At 36.0% G+C, this 24,819-nt stretch overlaps 1 protein-coding gene and 2 long non-coding RNA genes across 7 annotated transcripts; 1 reads left to right on the top strand and 2 right to left on the bottom strand.

Annotated features, from left to right (window-relative positions):
- Positions 1 to 1,698: 1,698 nt before the first annotated feature.
- LOC109190940 lies at positions 1,699 to 14,430 on the top strand. Its single transcript, XR_002055823.1, has 3 exons — positions 1,699 to 1,710; positions 9,257 to 9,260; positions 14,346 to 14,430. It is a non-coding gene; the product is annotated as an uncharacterized LOC109190940 (long non-coding RNA).
- Positions 3,338 to 4,834, bottom strand: LOC109190921. The gene is made up of 2 exons (XM_019341526.1): positions 4,483 to 4,834; positions 3,338 to 4,158 (listed from the first exon to the last, which is right to left on the bottom strand). The coding sequence occupies exons 1-2, from the start codon at positions 4,642 to 4,644 to the stop codon at positions 3,640 to 3,642; spliced, it is 681 nt and encodes a 226-aa protein (XP_019197071.1). The 5' UTR covers positions 4,645 to 4,834; the 3' UTR covers positions 3,338 to 3,639.
- LOC109190929 lies at positions 13,838 to 24,398 on the bottom strand. Of its 5 annotated transcripts, none has more exons than XR_002055822.1 (9): positions 24,316 to 24,398; positions 22,421 to 22,817; positions 21,688 to 21,797; positions 21,437 to 21,543; positions 20,046 to 20,160; positions 15,494 to 15,537; positions 14,477 to 14,564; positions 14,216 to 14,312; positions 13,838 to 14,122 (listed from the first exon to the last, which is right to left on the bottom strand). It is a non-coding gene; the product is annotated as an uncharacterized LOC109190929 (long non-coding RNA). The 5 variants fall into 5 exon arrangements; XR_002055821.1 differs by lacking the exon at positions 15,494 to 15,537 and having other exon boundaries at positions 22,421 to 22,466; positions 22,784 to 22,817; XR_002055818.1 differs by lacking the exon at positions 15,494 to 15,537.
- Positions 24,399 to 24,819: the final 421 nt, after the last annotated feature.

The raw sequence follows: 24,819 nt of genomic DNA, 5'->3' as shown, positions 1-24,819 counted from the left end.
GCAACATATACATTAATTGAATATAATAATATTCTTAGAATAAATAAATAATTTACCTTTCTATGTTCATTAGGTGGACCGTACCGTGTTACAATTGTAAGGGCAAACGGCCATGTTCCAAACGGCCATGGCCGTCTAAAAAAAAAAATCAAATTTTTTTTAGACGGCCGTGGCTGTCTGTGGACGGCCATGGCCGTTTGGAACGAGGGCGGCGACCTTGAGGTCCAGATCAGGACCTCATGTTTGACAACCGTGGATGTCCGGCTGTCCTTGCCGGACAGCCACGGCTTTCTGTGAAATACGCAGGCACCGGCTGTTCGGCGCGGACCACCGGTGGCTGAAATTCTTTTTTTTTTTTTTTTTAATTTTTTTAAATATTTTTTAATAATTGAATAGGCAACCTGCAAAAAAAAAAAAAAAAAAAAAAAAAATCAATTGAACAAATTTAGCTGGTAAATGAGTTTATTTGACACTTAATTTAGTTCGTAATGGAATTGAGCACTTCACAGTAATAAATGAGCATATTTGACATTTCTCCTTTTAATTTATCGTAGGCTAGTCCGGTATATTGGTTGGCAATTGCCAATTAGCTCCGCCTAGTTTAATTGATCGTTGGTTAGTCTATCTTGTTGGTTGTGCAACTTCCAACTAAATTCTCAATGGGTCAATTAATTTGTAGGTTGGACTAATAGCTAGGTTAGGTCATTTGGGCATGTATTAATTCATTACTTTATTTATTCAATTGTTGGATTTGGGGGGACACAAACATGTAAAACAAAGGGGTTTATAAAGTGGAGGAAAAATTATGTTGTGGAATCGTGTCCACCTTTTAAAGTAGATACAATTTTAAAACTGATCATAATTGTAAATATAGAGTTCAAAAATTATGAACATAGATTTATGAGCATAGAGTTCTATATAATGAGTTAAATATAGAGTTCAATTATTGTGAATATGGAATTTAAAAATTATGAACATAGAGTTTAATAATTATGAATATAGAGTTCTGTAATTGTGAATATAGAGTTCATTAATTGTGAATATGAAGTTCAAAAATTATGAACATAGAGTTTTATAATTATGAACATAGAGTTCAGTAATTATGAACATAGAACCGTGTCTACCTTGCAAGGTGAGCACGGTTCCACGACATAACTATCCAAAGTCGAGTACTAAATGAAAATATTGAGTTAATTCCAGCAATGGTCCTCTGACTATTGTGATTTTCTAAAATTAGTTATCGTCTTTTAACTTACAAAATAGACCCTTGACTATCAAATTTATTCCACCATTGGTCCTTCCGTTAACTATCAGTTAAATAGGCGTTAAGTACCAAGTAGCTTGTGGTCCACTGGTATCTGATTTGCTCCCTTATGTGAGAGATTTAGTGTTTGAGCTTTGGTGTAGGTGAATCTTGTGTATGTGTGGGTGTCCCTCTTCTTTTGTAATAAAAAATAAGCGTTAAGTGATCGAATGGCTAAAAGGGTTATTTCCTCTTATTGCTCTCTTGATCAACCGCAGACTAGTAATAATAACCCTACTACTACTACTATTCCAATTCAATTATATTTTAAATATTGATATTACGGTGCAAGCTAAGCTATCTAGGCTGATAATATATTGTAAAACTTGTTTTAATGGGATGGCCAGGTTAGTTTAATTTGTGAGTAAATTAAACTAAATAGTGTGTGGTTGTGTTTGTAATTATAAGTGGGATCGTTATGCCATGGAACAGTGTTCACCATGGTGAACACGGTCCCAATGATATTAGTACATCGTTATCTTTTTTTTTTTTTCTTAATTAATCGCGTGACTTTTTTTTTTCACTTTCACATTTTGCGGTTTCACTTCCTTTTCGCGCAAACTTCTTCAACATAATCTCATAAAAAGAAAATTCACAATTTTATAACTGCACATTCATAAATCCATGCATGCACATTCATAATTGCATGGATTTATGAATGTGCAGTTATGAGATTATAAATTTTCTGTTATGAGATTATGAATTTACAGTAAATTCATAATCTCATAACAGAAAATTCATAATTTAATAAATGTTTTTCTTTTATGCGATTATGAATTTTCTGTTATGAGATTATGAATTTACAGCACATTCATAATCTCATAACAGAAAATTCATAATATGACCAAAGGCGCGCTGTTAACACCACATTAGCGAAGTAAAAACAGTACCGTTTGGACCCGTGTTCACCAACACGTTTTCAGGGCATAATTTGCCTTATAAGTGAATTTGGTTAATTATTTGGTGGATCGTATCGGAGTAACAAGCTAAGTATATTATATATATATATATATATATATATATATATATATATATATTTCATTTGATGTTGGAATATATATGTGTGTGTAGGCTGAAACCCAAAAAGAAGAAGAAGAGGAGGCAAAACGAAACAAGATTCGCGAGAGTGAAGTGATCACTTGGGCGATGGGTATAGATGGCGGAAGTATGGCCAAAAAGTAATCAAGAACAGTCACTTTTTCAGGTACCGTCTGCTGACTACCTATCTTATACTACTGCTACTGTATTAATCACTACTCCAATTTACATACATATTTCCACATACTATACTAAACTATACTATACTATACCCTCCTCAAATCTGAATTCATCTGATCACCATCTATGTTAATTAATTTAATTTATACATATATACTTCCTAATCTTATTAACTTTTATTATTTCACTCCATCCGTCATATATAGTACGTGTTGCATTGGGCATTATATATAATGCCTACAAATTAAGTTCTTGTGGCCTGGGCTCAATCAATATTCAAATTAAAAAATATATTACAAAGTATGAGTGGGGCGGAGTTTAAGAGTAAGATGTGATAGATTTTTTTTTTTTTTTTTTTTTTTTTAGTGCAATGGGTATATATGAAAGCTTGGTAGTTAAGTTGGGAATTTATTTAGTAACATAGATAGATACAATGATACATACGGAGCTACTATCGTTGCACCGCAACTTCATGCGGCGTGAAGAAGAGAGTAGAGAGATGGAGCGAAGATGCGTCCATTATTGTGACCACATATGAAGGTACCCACACGCATCTGTGTACGTCTCATCAAAAGTGCAATATACTTACCAAAGTTACCATTAGGAAGAAAAAAGCAATCAAAGAAAATAACCTTTTTAGCCCTTCACTTAACGCCTATCTAACTGGGTAGTTAACGAAATGACCAATAGTAGAACAAATGTGATAGTAAAGAACTATTTTGTCCAAATTAAAAGACGATAATCAATTTTAAAAAATCACAATGGTCAGAAGACTATTGCCGCTTGAATTAACTCTGAAAAGATTCATTCAATTGGATCTATTACACATCTGAAAACAAAGTGTAAAATACATCTTACTAATTAAATGAAAAGATTCATTCGATCAATTCTAATGTACAGCATAGAACATTAAAGAATTAGCATCCCTCAACTCCATTTTACACAAAAACATGAAGAATTTAACAGAATCTCTTTTTGGGGGGGGGGGGGGGGGGGGGGGGGTTTATGGGAGAATTTTCTTGGAAAAAATATAATTCCCTTCCTAATATAATATATACACCTATATTATATTCCCTTATTTCCTTCATCCATTTTTGGTACGTATACGTACTTTGTGATCATCTTGGTATGGCGCCTTCGTCAACGGCGGAGCTCTGCCGTGACATCGGCGGCGGAGCGGTGGACGTTTTGGGGTGGTACGGCGTTATCCGATTCCCGTCCTCGTCGTAAACAATCTCCTCTTGACTGTCGTTGCGGACTTTATTTTTCTCTCCTAAAATGATCGTCTTCGTCCATATGGAATCCTCGTGTTTTAGCTTCTTGTCGCGCTTCTTCTCGCCGGCGCCGGCGAATATGTCGTCCTTCTTCGGCGCTTGGCTCGACCCCAGCCCCGCCACCTTCATGCTCATGCTCGACGCCAGCTTCTTTTTTGCCGGCGGCCCCATCAGCGACACCTGTGAGCTCGACCGGTGATGGTACGACGCCGACCGCATCGCCGGTGGCGGCGGCAGCGGCGGGCTCGTCTCCTCGTCTTCCGCCGCCTCCTCGTCTTCGCTGTTGTTAGAAGGGGGAGACGTTAGGGTATCTCCACCGTCATTCTTGTCACCATTATTTTTATCGCCATCTTTCTCCACTCCCTATAGAATAATTAAGGTATAAGATTTCGGAATATAGGTACATTGAAACTGATGTGGTAATAATTCCGGACAAAAAGAAAATAACAAAGAAAAATATTTATTGCAGATGATTATACTCTATGTCTTGTTCATTACAAAGTATATTGAGAAAGTAGAAAATAGGATGAAAGCATTAAATTAATATCCCTACACAATAAGATTGTGACTAACTAAAATAAGAATTAATTCAACAATAAGGTTATTACTTTCAAAAAAAAAAAACAATAAGGTTATTAAACGATAAATAAATCAGAATTATATGATGATCCAACGTAACACTCCTACCTCTTGGACGTCTTCTTCCTTGCTACTCATGAAACCGCATAGCGCCGTGACGATGGACAAGGTGGTGGCAATGGACAAAACAAATAGCGACAACGACAAGAGAGGAAAGGCGGTGTAATGGTGGTGGTGGTGATAATAATCCGGAGGAAAAATTCTTCCCATGAATTATAATAAGGAGGATGAAGGATTCAAGGGAAGAAAGGGATTGAGAAAATCCGGCCTTCTTCTCTTTTCTGCTTTTTTTTTTTTCTTTTTATTTTTTGTTGCTTTCCTCAAGCCTTCAATTCTGCAAGTCTCCTTTCTTCAAAATCAAAGAAAGGGTGGCTATAATAGTTTCTTGTTTTTATGGATGAAGATGATGATGTTGAAGATGTTAGAGTTGATGAATGGTTTTTCTTTAAAGAAACAGAACGCTTAAAATCAGTAAAAAGCTATGTTTGCCCGTTAAGTATGTTAAACCTTCAAATCCATAATAAATGCATAATTTTGTTTGTGCCAACCCAATATTAAATTAGGATAATAACTACTTACGAAAAATGACACTTTTTTTCCATAAGTTATATAATTATAGCATTTTTTTCTCGTAATTATTCATGTAAGCATATTAGCCTCCTCAATTATTCTAAAAGTAACGGTTTTTTCCCCTGATATATTAAATTGACATTTCTACCCTTAAAGTAAACATTTTATTTATTTTTCTTCTCCAACAAATTATTGTGTATACGTAGAGATGACCACGGTTCGATTCGAACTGAACCGGACACTATAGCAATCAAATTAAAAGTTTCCTGTTATGATTCAGATCTAGAACCCAATATTCGGATTTCAATTTATTAAAATTATGAATCGAAAAAATTGGACCCTGAACCCTGAATCGACGGTTCCGGATTGGTTCGCGATTTTGAACCGTCTTTATTTTAAAATTTTATTTTTTATTTTAAAATAGTCTAAATTCAATAATAAATGTATTTATTTTTTTTAGTTGGAACAAGAAGCGGCCATTCCGGTTCGCGATTTTTTAATAAACTCTAAATATCGGGTTTCGATTCTAAATTGTAATTGGAATATTTCGATTTGGTTTCTATAATGTCTGTTTAATTTGAACCAAATTGTGGTAATAATTTGTTGGAGAAGAAAAATAAATGAAATATTTATTTTAAGGGTAAATGTGTCCATTTAACATTTCAGGGGAGAAAATAGTTACTTGAATAATTCAGGGAGAAAAATGCTATAAGTATATAACTCAGGAGAAAAAGTGCTATTTTCTCTAACTACTAATTAATTACACTATCTAATATACTTTAGTTTTTTTTTTTTTTTAAATGATACTAGTATTTTCACCCGTGCGATGCACAGAATGAAATTATTGTAATATATTAAGAATATTTAAATCGATATATAATTATTTAAGAGTTAATTTCACCAGAGGTCGGTTATCTTTCCTGACAATTCCAAATTTAATCCTAGACTATAGTTATTAATTATTACGATTTATTCTATATTATAACTCCCCTCCAAAATTTTCCCCTAATATTTTTCTCCATGATGGGGCTGAAAATCATTGGTGCTCATAACTTGGGTGACTCCATCAAATTAATTAGAAAATGCCATCTAAGGAGGGAAGATTGGAGGGGAAAATTTTGGACGGGTTGATAGTGACGGTAATAATGTTACCGGAAATATAATATTAGAATAGCGTTACGTGAAAGAGAGAGTAACAATAGTTGTATTGCTTTTGTCTCAGTATAGAAAATACAGTGTGTCCCCCCCTTGCTAGCTGAGGGGAGTTCTATTTATGCTAAGTCCAAACGGTAACAGCATGAAGAGTCATAATTGGGGAGCTGAGGCTAACGGCAGTAGCATGAAGAATCATGAATGAGGCGCTCAGCTTTAATTCTCTCCCTTCAATGCAATGAATGGCCATAATGTTTCCATCCGTTGGTGTTCTGCCCGTTGGAGTTCTGCCTGTTGGAATTCCACACGATGTCGGGTTAAATATGGTGCCGGGTCAGGTGTGCCTTATGATCCGGGTCGGGTGCCAGCACCATTATCCTGTCACCAGTCCCCCCTACTCCTGAGTCTACGGATGTGTTTGAGTTGACTTGGGAGTAAGGCTGAATTTGCTTGATATCGTGCCCGGTTGATCCCGAGTATGTGATTTTATTTTCCAAATCACACGTGAATTTTTTTTTTAATTTTTTTTATGCTGGTCGAGACGGGCTGCGGCTTAGGCTGGCCGAGGTGCGTGCCTCCGGCCGATCACGGCCGAGGCATGGCCTCGACCGATCGTGGCCGAGGCGCGCACCCCGGCCGATCGTTCGTGGCCGAGGCGTCGCCTCGACCGCTCGTGGCCGAGGCGTCGCCTTGGCCGATCGGGGTTGAGGCGTCGCCTCGACCGACCTTGGCCGATCGTGGTCGAAGCGTCGCCTCGATCGACCGTGGCCGAGGCGTGCGCCTTGGCCGATCGTGGTCGAAGCGTCGCCTCGACCGATCGTGGCCGAGGCGAGCTCTGGCATTTTTTTAATTTTTTTTTTGGATCGAGGCGTCGCCTCTGCCACTTGGCCGAGGCGTCGCCTCGACCAGAAGGCCGAGACGTGCGCCTCGGCCTGTGACTGAGGCGCTGCCCGTTTTTTTTTTTTTTTTTTTTTTTTTTTTTTTTTTTTTTTTTTTTTGGATCGAGGCGCCGCGCCTTGGCTTGTGGCCGAGGCGTGCGCCTCGGCCTTGGCTGAGGCGCGGCCTCAGCCATCTGGCCGAGGAGTCGCCTCGACCAGAAGGCCGAGGCGTCGCCTCGACCAGAATGCCGAGACGTGCGCCTCGGCCTATGGCTGAGGCGCTGCCCGGCCTTTTTTTTTTATTGTTTTTTATTTTTTTTTATTTTTGGATCGAGGCGTCGCCTCAGCCATCTGGCCGAGGCGTCGCCTCGACCAGAAGGCCGAGACGTGCGCCTCGGCCTGTGGCTGAGGTGCTGCCCGACCCTTTTTTTTTTTTTTTTTTTTTTTTTTTTTTTTTTTTTTTTCGGCCGAGGCGCATGCCTCGGCCACCCGAGTTTTGTCTCGGCCAACCCGTGGCTGAGGACTCGGTTCTCTAATTTTTTATTTTATTTTATCTTATCTTTATTATTATTATTATTATTATTATTATTATTATTATTATTATTATTATTATTTTTACAATGCGGTGTCGGCCGACTTTTGGTTGATCAAAGGTGGTGTTGAGAACCTTTTGTTTGAGCAAAGCAACCTGGGCAGACCATGATTACAAAATATTGTTTACAGGTCTGGGCGGACCACGACTACAAAGTATTACTAATAATATCTAACTAAATGTTCTGAGCTCCATACCCGATCAATCATCCTTGCAGATGGTGTGGACTTGTAGATCCTTTCTGCCAATCTTTTTGCATGCTTTTACGTAATAACTGCGGGCTGCTCGCTGGTCTCCTTTGACGACTCCTACCCCATTCGGAGTTTGGAACTTCATACACAAGTGTTCCACCGACACTATGGCCTTGAGGTCCACCAGTGCCGGCCTCCCCAATATGATGTTGTGCGCACAAGCGAGTCTTACCACGATGAATTCTACGTCAAGTTTGCGAATGTTAGGGCTCGTGCCTATCTCCACTGGTAAGACCACTGACCCCTCTGTTTCCACTGAATCACCCGTAAATCCAGAGAGTGGGGTACGTACTTCTTTGAGATGGTTCCTAGGTATCCCTAACTTGGTGAAGGCATCGTAGTACATCACGTTGACTGAGCTTCCTGTGTCGATTAAGATGCGGTGGACCATGACATCGTTGACGTCCATCTTAATCACCAGGGCTTCACGATGGGGTAACGGGCCCTCTGGGAGGTCATCATCAGAGAAGGTGATGGCCTCCTGTCTCTGTTTCTTTTCTCTAGAAAGACTCACCACTTCTCCCACATATAGCTGCCGGCTCCACTTCTTTCTTTCCGCGGGCGTGACGCCCCCTGCGGGTCCACCATAGAAAAAGTGTATGGTGTGCTTTTTTTGTCGTCTGGGCGCCACCTCGGTTTCTTTCTCGCTATCATTCTGCTCAAATATTTGGTCGTGTTCTGTTTTTTTGGCGTTCGAGGTGGACGGCTCTGTGCCATCCTCATTCCTCCAGACATTTTTTGGTGGATTGTGTTGCGGCTGTTGCTGCTGCTTGGATCGCTTGACTAAATGTCGAAAGTAGCCCTGCTAGATGAGTTCTTCTATTTGTCTCTTCAAAACGTGACACTCATCCGTATCGTGGCCGGTTTACCTATGGAACCTACAGTACTTTGTTTGGTCCGCCTTCGGGGAGACCTTCATGCACTCCTCGGGGAATTCTACTATTCCCATCTCCTTAGCTTGCTTTAGAATGACACTGACGGGATGGGTAAAAGGAGTTAGATTACGCAAGGGAACCATGTGAGGTCGTTCGTGGTCTCGGCCTTTCCCAGCGGTCGGGTGGTTCGAGAGTGGTGCCTGGCTGGGCGGACCCGCTTTCCCAGGCTTCCCACCTTTCCTTCCATCCTCTTCGTCCTTCTTCTTCCTGTCGACGTCCTCTGCTTCGGCATAGCGGCTAGCCGTCCTTATCAGATCTTCGTAAGAGCGGGGGTGGTGGGCGTTCAACTGCTTGTGGAAATACCCTGATCTTAAGGCATGGATAAATATCGGGATCGCCGCCTTGGAGTCGAAGTCGTAGACATTATTGACTTCCTTTTTCCATTTTATCAGGAAGTCTTTGAGGCTCTCGCCTCTATCTTGCTTCACTACACAGAGGTGAGAGAAGGGTTTCTTACGCTGTATGCTACCGGAGAAGTATGTCAGGAAGATCATGGACAACTCCCCAAAGTTTTGGATCGACCCATCAGGGATGGTGTTGAACCAGTCTTGGGTCGCTCCATCCAGGGTGGACAAGAACGCTCGGCACATGATGGCGTCCCCTGCCCCGATCATTACCATAGCAGCCTTGTACCTCGTCATGTGGACGCGTGGGTCAGTGACCCCCGTGTACTCCTTGATGGCGGGCAACCTAAAGTCCCTCGGCAAAGGTATGTCCATGATGCTTGGGGAGAATGGTGCTGCCATCCGTACCTCGGGTTCCGGCGACTGCTCCCGTGCCTCCACCCTTCTTGCTAACTCCTCGATTCTTCTCTGCAGCCTCTCGACCAAGGCTGACTTATCAGGGTGCCGGCGCGGGGCCGGCTGCCGCTCCTCCAAGTGTCGGTGTGGAACCCGCTCATCAACGCGTCGCTTCCCCGCTGAGTGCCGTCGCGGAGCCGGCTCTTCGACGCGTCGCTCCTCCAAGTGTCGACGTAAGGCCGACTCATCAACGTGTTGGCGTGGGGTCGGCTCCCGAGACTCGCTCACCTCCTTTGTGGGTGATATCTCGGCTTCTCTATTTTCGTGCTGGCGAGGACCACTAGTAGAGGATCCCTCGGCCCGTGATCCTAATCTTTGCCGCACGGGCGCCCTTTGTCCAAATCGTTCTGGTGCAGATTGGGAAGGGCCTGGTTGTCGTCTGGCCGGTCCACTTCTTTGGGTCTCCACCCTTATTTCCTGGGGCCGCGGCGGGGGCACTTGGCCTTGTAGTCCCACCGCCACTTGGTTTAGTGCCACCGCAACCGCTTGCTGGATAGTCGCCTGGAGGTTCACGACTTGGTTCGCCCCTCCATTGTGGAGCTGGTCTCGGAGGTCCTCTCCATTGTTGAGTTGGTCTCGAAGGTCCCCAGGCCTCCCGTTGTTGAGCTGTTCTCGGAGGTTCCCTCCGCGATTGTTGGTGAGTTGGTCCCGGAGGTTACCTGAGGCATTGCCATTGTTCACGTTGCGGGAACCGTGGGAGCTGCGGGACACCATTCTTTCAAGCTTGCTGTTGAAAGAGGAATGAGTTTTGTGTGTCGTAGCCTGCTTGAGTATTGGACTCAGGCTCTCAATGAAAGCACCAATGACGGTAATAATGTTACCGGAAATATAATATTAGAATAGCATTACGTGAAAGAGAGAGTAACAATAGTTGTATTGCTTTTGTCTCAGTATAGAAAATACAGTGTGTCCCCCCCTTGCTAGCTGAGGGGAGTTCTATTTATGCTAAGTCCTAATGGTAACAGCATGAAGAGTCATAATTGGGGAGCTGAGGCTAACGGCAGTAGCATGAAGAATCATGAATGAGGCGCTCAGCTTTAATTCTCTCCCTTCAATGCAATGAATGGCCATAATGTTTCCACCCGTTGGTGTTCTGCCCGTTGGAGTTCTGCCTGTTGGAATTCCACACGATGTCAGGTTACATATGGTGTCGGGTCAGGTGTTGCTTATGATCCGGGTCGGGTGCCAGCACCATTATCCTGTCAGATAGTATTACTCTTTTTTCAATTGTCCACAAAAAGTGAAATTTTCTCGCTTTTAAGGCTCTACACCCTAGGCCACTAGGATAGTAGAAGGTAAATCACGGTGATTCAACGACTTATTAGGTAGGAGGACTAGTGTTGGTCTAGATGCCCACAAGAAGTCCACCACATTAGGTGTAACTCTCATTTTGTTTTAAATTATATATTAATGATCAAATGAGAACCCCTCTTTCCGTGAGAACATACAGATCAACCAATATGAGTGCACACAATCGTACGTTTACATAAATGTACACAAACTATTTTATAGAAAATTATGTACATTGTGCATTGAAATCCCCATACAGCACCTATAGGGAGTCAACTTTGAAACTTTGTGATTATTAAGTCAATTATCCAACTAACTCAAAAAAAAAAATGATTATTCTTTTCTCAATACGTTATATATTTATATTGCATAACATAGCTCACTCTATGGGCTGATTCATATTTTTCGAAAAGAGAAAATTACACTTTTGGTCCTGTGACTATTGTGATCTTGTTAATTTCGATACTCAACTTTAAAAATTAACAATTTAGTCCTGTAATTATGCAATTTTTAACACATTTGGCCCATCCGGCCAAATCACCGGCCAAATGTCGACGGAAAAAACGTAAACTTTTGTAAATTATTTATCCATGGGGCAAAATAGTCATTTCAACTCATGTCTTCTTCTTCCTTGCACCTATTTCTGAACTGAATGCTCCGGCAAGCCTTGAACTTAAATTGTATCCATCTATTGAATATTGTATACATAAAGTTGAGCAATAAAATCTGAAGATACTCCATTAAAGTGATCATTGTTCATCAGTTTAAAAACTCATGATAATAATATAAGAAAACAGAAAGAACAAAACAGCATATACATAGTGTGAAAAGTGTATACCTGATTAAATTCAAGAACATCATATTTGAAGCGAATGTGGTCCCCTTATCACAGTGGATATTTACGGAAACATCAGGAATGGTGACACCACCGCCCGGCAAGACAAGTTCACCGGCGGTTCCTCTCGTCGAGAATTACCAATCTGCTTCCGGCGGAAACTTCTTGACGAACTTCAAGAGGAAATCACTGGCGAAATCGAAGCCGCAGCCGAGAGCCGCCGTCGCCCTGAGCATTCAATTCAGAAATAGGTGCAAGGAAGAAGAAGAAGACATGAGTTGAAATGACTATTTTGCCCTCATGAATAAATAATTTTTAAAAAAATTCATTTTCCGGCGACATTTGGCCGATTTGGGCGGGTGGACCAAATGTGTTAAAAATTGCATAGTTACGGGACTAAATTGTTAGTTTTTAAAGTTGAGTACTGAAATTAACAAGACCCAAATAGTCACATGACCAATATTGTAATTTTCTCTTTCGGAAAGGAAAAAGATACATAGAGTACTTTAATTTATAATTATTGAAAAAACATGTGGATCTTGAATGCAAGACTTAATTCTAAGGTTCCTACTAAATTTTAATATTCGTAGTTTAATTTGGTTAGCAACAGATTCTATGACAGAAAGTAAAACAGATAATAAAACGAATAATAAACGGAACTAGACACCATGATGTGTTCACGCAGTTCGGAGCCTTACTCGTACGTCTGCGGGGCTACTCACGTCAGCCCATTCACTACACTACCCTACCGACCCAGCTATCATCTATGAGGAGTGAGGACTGATCGTGCAAGCTAGACTTTATACTGAAACTTGGTGTCTTCAACAGCAGTAACAGGATGGACGATATAGAGGACAAGAGGTATTAAGATTGTGTATCTAGTACTTCGTAAAATCGACATCTTCTCACTAATCAAAGTTGCCTTCTATAGAGGTGAGAAGAGAGACTTCCAAGGCTGAAAGAGCTGTTGCTTGGTCCTCAAAAGCATCAACACCTTATGATCTAGATCCGCATAGATGTAGGGTCTTGATAGGAAACAACCTTTCAAAGAGCAATTCTGAAGACTATCACTGCAACTGTTTCTGATCCAGAATAAAGCATAGTGTATTATTTCTGTCGTGAAATATAACGACGAAAATAATTATTTTCGTAAATCCGTCGCTAACATTTCCGTTGCAAATTTGTTATTCCGTCGATAGTTTGGTTAACTAAATTAATATATTGATTAAGTGTATAGTTATTAATGTATGTGTGTTTGTGTTTCACACACACACACACACACACACACACACACACACACACACACACACACACACATATATATATATATATATATATATACTCAACATGAAATTTAACACGAAAGTTACAATAGGTAAATGTTTAGTACAATTTTAAATATAAAATAAAAATAATTATTTTCGATATAATCAAAATGAGTAATTTAAACTTCTAGTAAAAGTAATCATAAAGATTAATATTATTGTAGATAGTATAATCGATAATACAAATGATGTCCTAACAATTTTTATATTATAATAAATTAAATTTATAATTCAATATTGATTAAACTGTAAAACTTAACTTAATTTTTGTTAAAAGTGAAATTTATTATTTCCCTCTGAAGTAGGTGTTCTTTATACAAGGTACAATTTTACTTGCCTCATTAATTACCTAGAAACATGGTCGTTCAATCAAAATAGGGGTCCAATGATAATTGTTTGATTTCATTAAATACAATTATCTAATATAGCATTTGTGCATTTCTACAACAATGATAATAATAACAAAAACAACAACATCAATGATGATAATAATAATAATAATAATAATAATAATAATAATAATAATAATAATAATAAAGCCATAAGATTTCAGCCAATCAAATGGCTTCAATTTCTTGCCCAAACAAAACTGTGCCGTTTTGGATCTCAAGATATAACATTGGAATTTTTCAAATTTATTTGCTAATAAAATATAACAAATAAATGTGTTTATATTTGAATTGAATACTAAAGCTATAATTAAAAACCCTTTTTGGAGTCTCAATTTCCTGGGAATCTGTTCAGGCAGCTTTGATATAAATGCTACTGACAACCATTTAAATCAATCAATTAACAACTAATATATACAAATACATACATACAATTACGAAATAGAACATCGCACAGTTCATCTGCAATTCAAATTTATTTTCAGCTTTTCCAATGTAGCGTTTCTTCTTCCCATGTACACTCATAATTGATTTGCAAGCACACAAGCACGGCTGATTTAAATCTTCTCAGATTTCCTCTATAAATACTCGGTACTAATTCAATAGTTCTCTACCATCATTCTCCCCTTGAAGCTAGGCTTGATACATCTTTCTTTGTGGCTTTACTCATTCTAAAAATTTGCAAATGGCTCCACTTTTCATTTAAGGTAAAGACGGGGATGTCTACGTACAAAAAGAGCAATCAGATTAAGGTTGATTCGTACCTATACTGTTCCAGAAGGTCGCAATTCAGACAGCATCAAGAGCCAAGAATGTGTTTTATGATAGTGAGGTAAGCTATGTGTCTATTTCAATTTTCAACTGAAAATTTAAAAAAAAAGTATTTATTGTTAGTAAAATCATTTTTCAGTCAATTGAAGTATTATGAAGAAACGTACAAAATCCACTGTCATAGGAAACAAGAGGAAAGAATTAGTAGAAACAAGAGAAAAGAATTAGTAGAAAATAAAGGTAATATTGCTTACCTCTCTTATTCTTCTGCTTATTTGTGTTCTCCTTATTTCCTGCTTAATTCTCATTAACTGTTCTTCTTTCAGACGGTTTTAATTCATCCTTGCACAACGCAATTTACAAAAGCTGATATTACAAACTATAGTACAATGTGTGAATACAATATTGTTTTTATTCAGAGCACCAAACAATTAACAGTAGAAAATTGCATGTGAGAAAGGACAATTCGATATGATTTAGTACTTTTTTTTCACAGAAATGCATATGCATAAAAATAAGACAGTTTTTTTTTTTTTTTTTTTCTTTCTTGCTTCGTTCTTTTTTGCAGGATGAAGTCTGGCCATACAATAGACCTAAGGAGTTTGAGATTGTTGTGTAAGCACAATTTAATTTGATTTCATCAATACTTACCATTATGGTGTATAGTATACTAATCCATTATTTTTTTGCTAGGAAAACCAAGATGAGGATATCAACATTCATTACTGGAAAAACCTAAGTCAAAATGTTGGTGTGTATACTATAGATATAGTTAATAAGTTTGGATTCAAGCACAAGTCGATGAAGTTGTAATTAAGTATTAGATCGTATATTAGCTTATTTGGTGATATATGCTATATAATTCATGAAAGTCTGTATAAACTATATTGCAAGAAAATAACAGGTGAAATCATTCAGTGCAGATTAACTATCAAAAAGTGTTTTAGATGACAATCATATTAGGACAAAAAGTTTTTCGAAGCGTATAAAAGACTTTGTGTTTCATCTGTTTGTGAATTCTTAGAATAGAAAAATCAAAATCTAGCTTCATGTTTTAAATAAACTATATGATACATTGAGGGCCCTGATTTGAAAATAAAGCCTTTTAACTTGGATTTCAAAAACTTGGATCATATACTTTAAGAAAACATAAAATAATTAGGTTTTAAATATTCTCATTTAACTAGGAAAAATGTGAGAAACATTGTTCCATTAGAATTCTATAAATTCAATAAATTGCAGACTATTGAATATTTAAATTTGAATGTTACCTGATGTTGTCTTCTTCTATTCCGTACTTAGGCTGTCCCCGACCCTGCAATTACCCTCTATTTCTAAATGATGTGGCATTTTATTAACAATTTCTATTTATTTTAATATGCCACATGTCACTTAGCAAGCTTGCTCTGCAACAAGCTTGCTGTTGGCAGCTTTTGTTGCAAAAATGCAGCAAAAGCTGCCGATGTGACTACCTTTTTTTTTTTTTTTTTTTTTTATTTACGTAACTTTTGATTTTTTTTTTTGTTTTGTTATATCCTTTATATACATATATTTTTGTTATATAACTTTTATTGTGCGTTTTAGTTTTTTGTTTGGTTATTTCTTATATATATATATATATATATATATATATATATATATAGTTTTGGTTAATGATTTTTATTTTTTATTAATTAATTAATTTAAATGTTTAATATTATTTAATTTATTTTAATGAAATAATATATTTAAAAAGTACATTAATTTTCATTGATTTCTAAATACAATGCATACAAATTAATTTCTTCATATTTAGTCATCTAATAACTTCTTCATTTGCTTATCGTACAACTGTTTTTGCATTTCATTCATAGTTGATGTATCTAGTTGCATAAGCTCAATGAGAAACCTATTTTTATCCTTTTGTTGTTGTTGTTGCAACCTCTCTTCTTGTCGCTTCATATATTGTTTCATAAGATTTACTTTTTCCATCTCCACTGTCATTTGCATTTCAACTTGCTCGCCATAACTTTCTGATGCCGTTGACTGTGTTGGTGATTGCTTTCTTTTTCCTTTCGCCTTAGAAGCGTCCCTTCCCAAGGGACGAGGGCTAAACACTCCCCACACGGTGTCTCACTTGATTGTGAAAATGTATTTGATGATGATGATGTGAATTTACCTGACTCCGTATTTTTTGTTCGCTTTGGACCCCCGGTCAAGTGAACATCAATGCCCCTCCCAGCTTGGCTACACCATTTCTCTTCATTCCTTAGCACTTTCCAAGCATGCAAAAATATAAAATTTTCTTTCTCAATCTCATGATATAATTGCATGGCCCTATTTCTTTTATCAGCTTCATTTAAGCCACTTTCCCTCCGATGCAAAATTTGTTCATAATAGCCGACGAATTTTGAAACTGAATGATTTATCTTCCCCCAACGATTCAGCAATGCCTGTTTGTTTCTTCTTGCTTGCTCGGGTTGGCTTCGATACTGATTGTAAAATTCTACAATTCGATTCCAAAAGCAATTACCACTTTGATCATTTCCAGCTGCACTATCTTTACTAATGTTGAGCCATGCGCTACATAACAACATGACATACTTATTTGTCCATCGACTTTTCAATATGCTTGTGGGTCATGTTTCTTGAGGAGTTGGCATTTCTTGAGTGGAGTACTCAGGAAATTCTGGCAAAGGTATATTTGTTGGAGGAGTAGGATGAGTAAACCTAGTGGGGGTAGACATTGAAGTAAAAATGGAATATGATGGATGATAGGGTGGTAGAACAACTTGATACAAACTAGGTAATTGTTGATAATTGACATTGCTCATTCCGGGAAGAAAGGAAGATGGATAGATTGGGGGTTGTGGGTTTTGATTGGCTTCATTAGTATCATTATGTGAAAGTAGTGTGAACTTAAAAAATGGATTGGGTGGAGGACGTGAAGGATCCATTTGAAGGTGTTACAATATTTCGGAATGGAAGAAGGCAAAGGATGGATGAAGTGATATGCATGGCAAGAATGATCCATTATTTATAGGTAGGATGATTCAAAAATTTCTTACAAAAAATGATATTCTCTACCCAAAATTTCCTACAAAAAATGATCATATTCCAAACCAAAATGTCATATTCAAAATGATGATATTCTCTTCTTACAAAAAATGATGATATTCCTTACTTAAATGTCATATGCAAAATGATGATATTCCTATCCAAATTTCCTTTAACAAATGATGATATTCCCTACCAAAATGTCATATTCAAAATGATGACACACACACACACACACATTTGTTAGAAATTTGGATAGGGAATATAATCATTTTTTGTAAGAAATTTGTGTAGAGAATATAATCATTTTGTGTAAAGAATATAATCATTTTTTGAAAGAAATTTGTGTAGAGAATATATAAATATATGTGTGTGTACAATATATATATATATATATATATATATATATATATATATATATATATATATATATATATATATCTTGTTACTTGAATTGATTCTATTACTCATTTTACTAAATCTCATTATTCTTTCTTCTTCTCCCAATCTCATTACTCTTTATGAGATGGATGAGTGGAACTCAATTGGTGATTCTAATTCATTTTATTCTGAATTTTCTACCCAAAATTCTGAAAACTCACCCCTCTCTGACTCGTCTTCTTCTTCATCCCAAGACCCAGATAATCCTTTTTCTGAGCAAAATATCATACAGTGGTTCATGGATGATACTCTATCGAACCTACTAAACCTACGACGAGAAGCTATAGAAAATGAGGTTGCATCTTCTCAGCGTAGAAGAAGGCCAAGACGGGTCATTGAGAGAAATCGTGAAGAAGCAGATCAACGATTATATAATGACTACTTCTCTAATAGCCCAACGTACACCGACGATTTATTTCGGCAAAGGTTTCGAATGCTTAGAAACTTATTTCTTCGCATAGTTGAAGGTGTTATAAATTATGACCAATATTTTCAAAGCACTATAGATTCTACCGGTAGAAGGAGTTTTTTGCCGCTACAGAAGTGTACTGCAGCAATGCGTATGTTAGTGTATGGGAGTTTTGCAGATGCTGTTGATGAGTATATACGAATGGGTGAGACCACTGCAATTATGTGTATGAAAAGATTTGTTCAAGCTATCAATGGTGTGTTTGGGGAAGAGTACCTGAGAAGGCCAACTGTTGTAGACGTACAAAGGCTAATGCAAATTGGAGAACAAAGGGGCTTCCCAGGTATGCTAGGGAGTATCGATTGCATGCACTGGGAATGGAGAAATTGTCCAACCGCCTGGCATGGACAATATGTTAGAGGAGATCACGGCTATCCAACCATTATACTTGAAGATATGGCATGCTTTCTTTGGTCTCGCAGGTACATTAAATGATATCAATGTGTTGGACCGATCCCCAATCTTCCACGAGGTCTTGGAAGTAAAGCGCCCCAGGTAAATTACGTTGTTAATGGTAACCATTACAATTTGGGCTATTACTTGGCAGATGGAATATATCCAAGTTGGGCAACCTTTGTGAAGTCAATCCCCTTACCTCAAAGTGCAAAACATAAATTATTTGCAAAGAAACAAGAAGGTGCAAGAAAAGATATAGAAAGATCCTTTGGGGTGCTTAAAGCACGATTTGCTATCACTTCTAACCTGGCACGTATGGGTTCCAAAGAAAACACTTGGACAAATTATGAGAGCATGTATAATCATTCACAATATGATTGTAGAGGATGAGCGAGATTCATATGCTATTGATTTTAATTATACAAATGAAAGTGTGAATTGTAATGTATCTATACCTGAAAATAGTCCTAGCCACTTCATTCGAAATGAGGATTATATTCGAAATCATGAAAGAATTCGCAATAGGCCAACAAACCGTCGACTACAAGAAGACTTGATCGAGGAGATATGGAATCGGTTTGGTGGAGATGAAATAAATGAATAAATATATTTGCTTTCAGTGGAATCGGTTAGTTGTAGTTTCTTAACTTTTAATGATTTCAGTGTCTTCGGATTTGTAATTTGTTTAATTTTAGTTATTTCGATGTCTTCAAATTTGTACTTGGCTTAATTGTAGTGATTTCAATTAGTTCGAATTTGTAAGGTTCATTTGAGGTTTAGTTTTACAATTTAAATCGTAATTCAAATTAATAACACGAATTATTTTAGATTTAAATTTTCCGTATATCTATTTTTAATATTTAAAAGTAATTTATTTTAAAAACTACTCCGTATATTTTTTGATTTGAGGTCATTTTTATTATTTTTAGTATTTAATGTAATTTATATATTGATATACATAAATTAATATATAAAGAAGAGAAAATAATATTTATTAAGAAAAAGATATTAATTTTTTAAAGTGATGTGAAATCGGGGTCCACTTTAGAAAGTTGGTTGAAATTGTAGGGATGTAGTGTGAATATTAAATGATTTGTAAATTGGGTGATTTGGAAGTGGGACCCATTTTAGAAAGTGAGAGAAAGTGGCTGGGATGGGGTTAGCCTTATATGTCTCTGACAATGATAGCCTTTTTAATATTCCTGCTCTGTGATGAAAAAGTACCAAGTGTACTTAGTACTTACAATTTAGAGACATAAAACAAGTAAGTGTACTTAGTACTAACAGTTTAGAAATAGCATACTTTTCAAAAACTTATTACTCTTAATACTTTATAAAATACATGAACCAAGTATTTTTTTAGCATTTCCTAAGTACTAAATAGTATACATATCAACTACATCAGTCGGCTTAAAAATCACATTTGCACATGTGTTAGAGGTAATGATTAAAATAACTTGAAAACAATAATTAAAAGTTACCTTGGTCCAACTGCATCCAACAATAGTAGCATGTCCACTTTCAAATTGTTTGATGGCAGGTTGAATACCTCAAAACATTTCTCTGGATCAAAGAACTTTTTCATTTTCAAAAGCACTACATTGCAATAACCATAGGCAGTAGAATGAAGAAATTAGAGAAGTCTATTATTATATTTCTAGCAAGCCAAAAGGGTGCAATAAAAAGCTTGTGCCTAAGGGTGGCCTATAGTCATGTGATAAGTGTAGCAGAATTTGGGCTGAAGCTATTTTGAGATATCGTTTGAAAGTGAGGGTGGTCGATGTTAATGGAGATGCCCCATTCTTGCTTTGGGAAATGGAATGTGTTGATCTAATTGGTATGACAGTAGCAGAATTGAAAGCATTATATCCAAGGGTAAATATCATTTCACCATCTACTTTTAAAAATCTTTGAATCTTAATACTATGAGTGAACTAATGCAGACTATGAACTTGACTTAGGAAAATGGGAAGATACCTATGGAGTTAAAGACTTTGGTTTGGTCTATCATTGGTATTTAAAATTGCTGCTAGAAAGGAACAATTTGACAATCTACTTAATGCATTTTGTGGTAAAAATTGAGAAAGACAGTGCATTACTTGCAATTCACTGTCCAGCATTGCCTGATTCCTAAAGCAGGGATCGCCAGAATTGCCTGATTCCCAAAGCAGGGATCGCCAGAAGATCAACATGACACTAATGATGTAAGGTTCCTAACTAAATATAATTCTAATCTATAATTAATTGTTATTTTATTAAATGGAATATAATCTCTAATTTGCAAAATGTTTGCAGGAATTCTTCAAAGAGGATGATGATGAGGCTGAAAGCCCTGTAACTGCTTTGAAGCCAGAAGGAATTGAGTGGTGATGCAAGTGGTTCAGTGAAAAGAAATCTTCTGGATGAATTATCATCCACTAAAACCTCAAAAAAGAATAAGCAAGTGAATGTGAAGCTGAAAAAAGTGACATTGACGTAGAGTAGCTTGGTTTCTGACAAAATCTTTTTGTACTGGTGGGTTGTGAAACAATATTTAGAACTATATTTTGCCCTGTTTGACCTCTAAAACATTATTTTGGACTGTGGTTTTTTGCCCAAGTGCCAATGATCTCTAAGTCTGAACTATTGATTTCTATGTGACAGATTTATATTAGCTATCTTGCAGTTTTCTTAAGTTACTTTCAGGCGCAGATTCAAGAAAGATGGTGATGCAATGGAATAAAGAAAGATTCAAGGAACATGCTGAAAAGACAAAATGTTTAAAGATATGACATATGACTACTATTTATAGGCAATGTGTAACTTAGGCCAAGAATTTGCTATTGACAATCTAGACAAATAAATTAGTCATTAATAATAATAGCATATGTACCTTTTTTGTAGATTTAACCACATTCCACATTTAACAGTGAAATGACTTCAGTTTTTGACACATTCAACTTCACTTAAGTTGACAAATGACTGTAAATGAGTTGAATCCTGCAAAATTGGAAGACAATTTAAGGCAAACTGATATTACAATAAAGAAACTCTAATTCAATTACATGAACTACAAACTAGATTAACACTACCTACAAAGTATAAAAAAAAATTACAACTACTAAATTCAAAAAATCATATTACCTTATACTAAGTTGTTTGCCTTCACCATTGTCCGCTTCACTTGCAAGATATATCCGCCTCTAGCATTAATTAAACATTTGTAGTTTTGCAGCTTGAAAAAAACTTCCAATCTGTATGATAAAATCCAAAATCAATTAACTACTTAGATTGAATGTAACATATGCTACTTGGCAAATTTGCATAGTAGTAAAGAAAATCTTTAAAAATTAAAATAACATGCTACTGTTGATCATGTTAACTAACAAAGTGTTAGATATTAACTCATGAAAATCTTGGCATGTTTGTTATGTGTTGACATAATATTAACATGAACCATGAAATAACTATTAAAGAATAAAATTAGTAGCATCAAATAAGTGTTTGAAGATATTAGTAGATCATCAAATTCCTTATTAAAATAAATTAACATTTGAGCACAAGAGAAAAAAAGTGACGGTTGTGAAAAAACTTTATCCTATTGGTTAAAGGTAGAGTTACAAATTCAAGTAGTACTTCTAATTGACATTTAACAGTCTAAGTAGACAAAAAATGGTGTTTTGCCTACATCTATTTTGGTAAAATGACAACACACAAGAGAGAAATATGCTAAATTGTTAGTGTTCATACATAATTTGTGAAAACAACTGATTCATTATGTGAAAAGAAGTTAAGACAAAATTGTTAGTGTTCATACATAATTAGTGAATTGAACTGATTCAATATGTCAAAAGAAGTTAAGAGTAATACAACATACTGTTAAAATGCTATGATGACGTGTGTTTATCAAAGTAATCATTACTCTGCAAAAAAACTTTTCATTTCCACCGACAGAAAGAAAAATCACAATTAAGAAAATGAAACAAAATTTGAAAAAGGGGCTGAGCAATTACTTAAATATATTCTACCTGCTAAATCACATATAAACACTCACTAACATATCAAAACTATCCTACTGAGGTGTATGATGCCATTGGAGAAATATGAGTCAAATTACAAAGTCTACCATTATAGGCAACAAAAGAAAATAAACTGCAGGAAATAAACGTAAAATTGCAAACTAATCTCTTAGTTTTCATAACATCTTCTGTATTCTCCCCAAAGCTTTCTTAGTAGTCACCTACTGATCTTCTTTTCATGTCACCAAGTTAATCCTCGCACACAAAAAACAAATATAAATATAAAGGATTAGTAACTATGCGAAAAAATAAGAGTATAATTATAGTATTTTACCAACAAAAAATCAATTTAGAAAACAAAGATGGCCTGAGATTTATTATTATTATTATTATTATTATTATTATTATTATTATTATTATTATTATTATTATTATTATTATTATTATTATTATTATTATTATTATTTTGTATCAAAGCCATGAGTCATAGATTTAAAACCTCAGTTATGTACACTGTTTTCATGAAACTGCAGGCTGGTCTAAGGTAGTAAAGCAACAGAATTGAAGGCAGGCACTTACAGAACCAAAAAACACTAAATCTTAGCTTTAATTTCTCTACCTTCTGCTCAAGTGCCATTTACATAACCAAAACACAGAAGAAAACAAACACTATACCTATCAAAACCACTTAGTACTAACAATCCAAATATAGCGTCTTAAGGGTACTTACTAAATATCATACTTATCAAGTACAACAACAAGGCTAAAATTACTTATGCACATGTTTTAGAATAGCCATATTAAGGCTACTTACTAAATATCATGCTTATCAACTACAACAAGAAGGCTAAAAACTACTTATGCACATTTTGAAGAAAAAAAATTTATCAAAAGATGTTTTAAAAATAAAAGAAAAAATTTAGCTTTGAAAGCTATGTGTTCATACACCTTTACAAACCAATTTGATCAACTTCATACACCATGTAAGCTATCTCTGCCTTCTCGATGTAAAAATGAACTTGTGGCAAACAAGTTGCAATTATTCTATTCTATACTTTCTAGCATACATAGAAAAAATAATTAAGAATTTAGATGGAAACAAAAAATATTTTAAAGCAATCAGACAACCTAAACTTTTTAAAATACCATACTAAAGACCATACTTAGTAACTAAAGTATAACAATAAAGATTACTACACTCTATAACTATAACAGTTGTCAAAAAACCATGAAGATAATTACAAGTCTAATGCCTAAGTGTATAAAAATCTTATGGCTTGAGGTATTTAAATCCATGATTAACAATTTAAACAACAATTTGGCCATGTATGGAATAACAACTGAATGAATCTGGAACATGCTAGATTTAAACTTTCTTTATAAGCTTTCTGTAACATGCTAGATTACCAGGAAACACTTTGCAGGCCAGAGAAATAAGCAATATATGCATACTAGCACAATATTATTTCACTTTGGTTCTGCCAAGCATTTAAAAACACTAATTAACAACTAGATAATAAAAAAATCATCACAAATTTGCATTGTAAAATATTAACAGTCTAAATGGTAAATTGGTTGACAATTTTTCTATCATATACTACAGTCATTTATACCAAATTAAAGGTCAGCAAGCATTGCAAAATACTAACAGTCTACAAGATTGATTCTACACCCAAAAAAGGAGTCATTTTTACAGTGAAATATGAATTCTGCTGAACTGAAGGAAAATAATAAAGGTGGTTTTTTAGCTTACCTTAGTTGATCGAACAATATCTTCAGTTTCATAAATTACAGCTATCCAATTTGAGAGTGAACCTAGAACACTAAAAAATTGGAAAAATTAGAACTATATTTCTATGAAGTAATATAAGCATTTATTCAATTAAAATTCAAGAAAAATATACATGCATGCCCTAAAAACCATCAAATTCGAAAAACCTAAAGATCATATACAAATTATAGTTGCTGAGGTTACATATTTTCGCTAAATGCACAGAAAATGCGAGTAAGACTTATCTTTGTTGGTTTGTTGCTTTCTCTTCCAATTTGTGTTGTGCTGCATGATCTTGGAACGTTTTTGCAGATAGTTTCACTGTGTTTTTATCTACACTTTGTATTGAGAAAATAAATTAGGACTTGTGTGTAGATAGGTACAAAAAGATGCGTCGATTGAAGAATGAAATAAAAATTACTTGATAGGGTAGGTTCTTTCTTTCGCCAGCATTGATAATCTTCTTTCTCCATTGAACTGTGTGGT

Source organism: Ipomoea nil, unplaced genomic scaffold (genome assembly GCF_001879475.1).
Source record: "Ipomoea nil cultivar Tokyo-kokei standard unplaced genomic scaffold, Asagao_1.1 scaffold0205, whole genome shotgun sequence".
In the NCBI taxonomy this organism is placed as follows: Eukaryota; Viridiplantae; Streptophyta; class Magnoliopsida; order Solanales; family Convolvulaceae; genus Ipomoea; species Ipomoea nil.
The sequence above is the reverse complement of the archived record's forward strand: the minus strand, read 5'-3'. Positions and strand labels throughout refer to the sequence as shown.